This window comes from Cucurbita pepo, chromosome LG03, assembly GCF_002806865.2.
Source record: "Cucurbita pepo subsp. pepo cultivar mu-cu-16 chromosome LG03, ASM280686v2, whole genome shotgun sequence".
NCBI lineage: Eukaryota > Viridiplantae > Streptophyta > Magnoliopsida > Cucurbitales > Cucurbitaceae > Cucurbita > Cucurbita pepo.
In genome coordinates, this window is record NC_036640.1 from 5508598 (window position 1) to 5515018 (window position 6421).

At 34.4% G+C, this 6421-nt stretch overlaps 1 protein-coding gene across 1 annotated transcript; it reads left to right on the plus strand.

Moving 5' to 3' along the window:
• Window positions 1-594: 594 nt before the first annotated feature.
• LOC111790442 lies at window positions 595-1198 on the plus strand. The gene has a single exon (XM_023671334.1). It carries the CDS (start codon window positions 770-772, stop codon window positions 968-970), a length of 201 nt encoding a protein of 66 aa, XP_023527102.1. The 5' UTR covers window positions 595-769; the 3' UTR covers window positions 971-1198.
• The last annotated feature ends 5223 nt before the right edge of the window (window positions 1199-6421 follow it).

Genomic DNA, 6421 nt, shown 5'->3' on the forward strand with positions numbered 1-6421 from the left:
AAAAAAAAAAAAAAAAAAAAAAAAAAAAAAAAAAAAAAAAAAAAAAAAAAAAATCATAAACTTATAAACTTCTAAAAAGTCTCCGAGGGAAATTATGAGTACTGGTTTTTCAAAAATATATATATTTTTTACTTTTAGTAATAATTAAAAAAAAATAGCTTAAATTTTAAAGAGTATTATTAATATTTTTTCAAATTTTTATTAAAAATAAAAATACCTTAATTTTAAAATTTTAAAAGTATTATTAATATCATTTATCTTTAAAAAAATTATAATTTTAAAAAAGTTTAGAGGTATTTTTGAATTTTTTTAAAAAAATGTTTAAAGGTATTTTTAATTAAAAAAAATTAAAGATATTAATTAAACTTTTTAAAATTTGATGTCATCTCTTAATCCATTTCAAAAGTTTTAAGAGTTTTTTTTAAACAAAAAATGAAGGTATTTTAAAAAATTTAAAGACATTATTAAAATTAAAAATTAAAAAGTATTTTTTTTTAGATAAAGTATTATTTTTATTAATTAGTTAAAATAAAAAATAATAAAAAATTTGCCAGTAGACCCCGCCTACCCGCTTACTACCCGTCTTCCACATCCATTTGCATCAAATCCATTCTGCAAACTTCCAGACAGACCTTTTTCTCTCTCATCTCTTTCTCTCTCCTCCAATTTCTATTTGATAGGCCCCAAATTCCCCGCTCATCAACCCTAGAACTACTCAATTTCCTCGAATTTTCCCGGTGACTCTGGAAATCCTTCGTTTCTGTGAACGATGTTGCAGTTCTTCTTCACGGTGGCTTTCTCTGCAGTACCTTTGACTCTCTACGTTCCGCCTCTCCGGAGCTTCAATCTCTTCGTCGAGACCATGGAGGAGATACTTCGCGAGTCCAGAACGTATACCAATCGGGTTTATCCGCGGGCTCGGCATGTTTGGTTTAGGGTTTTGGATTGTGTTCTTTGCAGCACCAGGTAGATGATTGTTTTTCTTTTTCTAGGTTTCAAAGTTCACGACTCCGATCTCTCTGTATATACCCTTCCTTCGATTCTCTCTTTTGTTTGATAAGATTTGGATGAGTGTGGTTGTGGTGCTGATGATACTGTTCTTGCGGGATTCTGTTGTTAATTGCTGAATGTAACATGTAAGAGGAGGATATGTTTCGAGTTAATTTTCAGGAAAATAAAGAGCTGATGTTCACGCTAATATGTGTACTCTGATGTTCTGTTTCTCTCCTTCCATTCGATTCTCTTTTGTTTTGCTCTGAGTTATGCTTATGGATATTTAATTCAGAATCTGGGGGGCGGAATTGCTTCAACCTTCTCCCTTATGACTTCTGATATCTGCTTTAGCTAGTAATTTGATGTTTGTTTGTTGCTTCCCCCCCAATTCAAGCGAACTTAATTGATTGCAAGGCCAAAATGGCAGCCCTAGATTCATATATTCATTGTATTTGAGAGGGTTTGTGAACCGAGCATTCCTTACAAGTTTGATTCATATAAACTTATTCGTTGTATTTGAGAGGGTTGTTGTGAGATTATACAGGAGAGCAAAGCCTTCTTTACAAGTGGAAACTGTCCTTAGCAGACGTATTCTAAAACCTTGAAAGGAGTCTAGAAAGGAAAGTTCAATGAGGACAATATTTGTTAGCCGTGAATTTGGGTGGCTACAAATAGTATCAGAGTCAGTCACTAGGCGGTGTGCCAGCAAGGATGCTGAGTCCTCAAGAAAGGTGAATTGTGAGATCCCACGTTGGTTGGAGGGAAAATGAGCGGTGTGCCAGCGAGAACGTTAAGCCCTCAAGGGGTAGATTGTGAGATCTCACGTCGGTTGGAGAAGGGAACGAAACATTTCTTATAAGGATGTGGAAACCTTCGGTTGGAGAAGGGAACGAAACATTTCTTATAAGGATGTGGAAACCTTCGGTTGGAGAGGGGAACGAAGCATTCCTTATAATGGTATGGACACCTCTCCCTAGCAGACGTGTTTTTGTTTTAAAATCTTGAGGGGAAGTCTGAAAAGCCCAAAGAGGACAATATTCGCTAGCGGTGGACTTGGAACATCTTTTTCAATTGGGTGTGATTTCGTTTCATTGAAGATTGTAGGCATCTGGATTATAGGGTTATTAGATGCTTTGGGAATGAAAGATTGTGGTGCCTATTTCACAGCAACAGCGAAAATGATTCCTTCCTATGAAGTTGATTGGGAATACCATCAAAGATTGTTGTGTTTCTTTTACATTTTCTGTTCACTAATCCCCAGGAGGTTTCATCCACTTTAAGGTTATAACTGTAAGACAAATTATTGAGGGTATCTTCCTACAAGCCTTTATTACTGAGATCTTTGTTCACTAACAACTTTCACTCTTAGTTTATTTTCAAATGATTCTATACATTAGGTCTTTACAACAAAAAGGCCGCCTTTTTTCAGTTCTAACAATTTGGTTCGGCAGGGTGAAAGGTCAAACCATCAACCTTTGGCATGGTAATTAGTGACTTATCCATACTCAGATTGGCCGGTAGAACATAGACTTACGGGGAATTATTCCATACAAATTCATGTAGGTAAGACAGAATTGCTTGTTTTTTGTCTGTTGTGGGAGCCCTCTGAAGAATAATTCTGTGCAAATATGTTTCATCTGAAAATGGGAATGGGAATCTGAGTAATTTTAGATGCATGGTTGTGTTTGTGAATCTCTTTAGCTGCTGCAAAGGAAGTAGCAATGCATTACTGCATCAAAAGAAACAGCCTCCCCTGACATGTTTCACAAATAGCATATTATATGACCATAGAGAGAGAGAGTTTTTGAAGTAGAACTGGATATGCTCAATGTTGAGATGATTTCTTGTTTGCTACCAAACATTGGCTGCTTGCTTGTTTATCCATAATCTTATAACCTTGAAAAACTAGGTGGTATGGCCATACTTATTTGGATTCAGTGTATTTTTGTTTGTACTTTATTCCAGTTGCAGTGTACTAAGCTGATTGGAGTTTTGCAGGAATGCATCCAAGGTTAGATTTCATGTGGGTCCCTATAGTTCTAAGATTTTCAACTTAGTCCCTATATTTTGGCTTCACTTTCGATTAAATCCCACTAAATTGTCCAAATACTAAACTTTATTGTGAAATGTATTTGTTAATATAGCTGTAAACTGGAGGATTCATTGAAGTTTTGACTAAATCATAAAAATCATGTTGAAACTTTCAAAATCTTGACTAAATTGAAATTAAACATAAATTATAAAGAGACAATTGAAATTTTTTTATAATTATAGGGACCAAATTGATATTATACCGAACCATACCTATCAAATCGTAATTTAAGCAAATAAAAATCCAAAAAGAAAGTGACAGACGAAGTAATGGTTCTATATCAAGTCAAACAAAATATATATATATATATTTTTTTTTTGTTATAATCATAATAATAATAATAAACAATTTGTCTTTTTTTTTTTTTAAGATAATATTAATAATTTATGTTTAGGAGTTGTATCAATTAAAATCTCGAATTCTAATAATTATATGAATTTAAATGTTAGACTTGCATAAATTAATTAATTTAGACTTTTATTAGATTTTTATTTTGGAACTGTTGATGAATAACATATGTATAAAACTTCTTTAAATACAAATATTAATATAAATTAGAGAGAAAAAAAAAGAGATAATCTAATGGAAAATAGCGATTTTTTTAATTAAATTATTGCATTTTTTTTCATATATTCTCTCTATTTTTCTTAGACACGCACATTAAAGTTGATAGTTTAAAATGATACAATTGTGAATTAGGAGGCTTATTCATATGGATTTTTTTTTTTTTAACGATAATATTAATAATTTATGTTTAGGAGTTGTATCAATTAAAATCTCGAATTCTAATAATTATATGAATTTAAATGTTAGACTTGCATAAATTAATTAATTTAGACTTTTATTAGATTTTTATTTTGGAACTGTTGATGAATAACATATGTATAAAACTTCTTTAAATACAAATATTAATATAAATTAGAGAGAAAAAAAAAGAGATAATCTAATGGAAAATAGCGATTTTTTTAATTAAATTATTGCATTTTTTTTCATATATTCTCTCTATTTTTCTTAGACACGCACATTAAAGTTGATAGTTTAAAATGATACAATTGTGAATTAGGAGGCTTATTCATATGGTTAGGTTGAATNTTTAAAATGATACAATTGTGAATTAGGAGGCTTATTCATATGGAGGCTTATTCATATGGTTAGGTTGAATGATACTGTGACCTATATGAGTCACAACCTCATGTATTTATAGATGTGTACAACGAAGATTACATTGTAAGTCATAGATTTGGTAACAAACCAGTAAATCACTAGATTGTCTTGTACAAATATGATCTATCCTACGTTTAACACCCCTCAATCTGGACGATGTACTACTAAGTTCAGATTGCGCCTAAAATTGCTAAAAGAAGGAGCTGGCAGTGGTTTTGTCATGATATCGGCGAGCTGATCCTTGGAAGATATGAGTCGCACATCAAGTCGACGAGTCGATACTCGTTCACGAACGAAGTGATAATCAACCTCAACATGCTTCGTCCATTGATGAAAGATTGGATTGACGGACAGATAGGTGGCACCAATGTTGTCACACCACAAGCTAGGCGCTCGCGCTTGTGAGATCCCGAGCTCACGCAAGAGAACTTAGATCCAGATTAATTCGGCAGTGGCATCAGCAACCGCCTTATATTCGGCCTCCGTACTAGAATGAGAAACTGTCGATTGTTTCCTTGAACTCTAAGATATAAGATTGCCACTAAAGAAGATCGCATAGCCTCTCGTGCTTCGACGATCATCAGGATTCCCGGCCCAATCAGCATCCGAAAAGGCACTCAGCAAATCAGTGCTGGACTTTGTAAGACACAAACCCATATCAATAGTGTCATGTAGATAACGGAGAATTCGTTTGACTGCCGCCCAATGTATAGAAGTCGGGGAGAACATGAACTGACACACTCTGTTGACACAGAAGGATATATTAGGACGTGTCAGAGACAAATATTGGAGAGCACCAATGACACTTCGATAGCGAGTAGTATCCTCAGGCGAGAGCTTTTCACCACCATCCAATAACAACCTCTCACTAGGAAGCATAGGTGTGGGCACACCTTTGGAAGTGAGCATATTGATTCTGGACAATAAATCTTTAATGTATTTATGTTGTGTCAGAATAAGTCTATTGGAAGTATGGCGGACCTCAATCCCAAGAAAATAACTCAAAATGCCAAGATCCTTGACGGTAAAATCATCCTGAAGTTGTGTAAGAAGTTTCTCAGTAGCCATAGAAGATGAGCCGATGATAATAATGTCATCAACATAGATGAGGATATACATCTGAATGCCCGTCTTATTAAAAATGAAAAGAGAGACATCAGTCTTTGAAGGTGTAAAATCTAGCTGTAATAGTTTGGAGCTAAGGCGAGAAAACCAGGCACGCGGAGCTTGTTTAAGGCCCTAAAGCGACTTATTGAGCTTGTAGAGATAACCAGGATGTTGAGAATCCACAAATCCAGGGGGCTGCTTCATATAAACATCTTCATTAAGAAAGCCATGAAGAAAAGCATTTTGAATATCAATCTGTCGAATAGCCCAACCACGAGAAATAGCAAGAGATAATAAGAGCCGAATGGTAGTGGGCTTAACAACTGGACTAAAAGTATCATCATAATCAACGTCATACTGCTGTTTAAACCCTTTAGCAACCAGACGTGCTTTGTAACGATCAATAGAGCCATCTGGCTTTTGCTTGAGTTTGAAAACCCATTTGCAATCAATAACGTTAAGACCAGCACGAGGAGGAACTAAGTGCCATGTCTTATTTTTGAGAAGTGCCTGAAATTCATCTTCCATTGCCTGACGCCAGAGCAGATGCTCCATAGCAATAATATGTGAAGTAGGCTTAGAGGCAGAAGACCGAACTACAAAATATGTTATTGTTCCATTTGTACGCACCTTGAGTTTCTTGATATTGTGTTTCAATCGAGTACCATACGGATGAGCAGTAGGTGTAGGATCCACATTTGAGGGGACAGTCGTATCAGCCGTTGCGAGGGGAGCAACCGTATTGGGTTTTATGTCCTAAAACTCATAGTTGGTAAACAAAAACATATTTTATAAAGTTATTATTGATGTTTATTCAATAAAGATCGTTATTGAATAAAGTGAATTTTACGATCATTAATCTAAATCCAATAAACTAAGAATACTCTGGCTATAGTATGATTACTTGAACTATATGTAGAGACATAAGAGTGAATCAAGTTTAAGTATATAGTCAAAATGATCTATAGTACATGGATAAGGCTGAGTACCTTATCCTGGGGACACTATGGATACGGCCCACTTTTGTATATGATATAAACAATGTGATCACTAAATTGTACATGT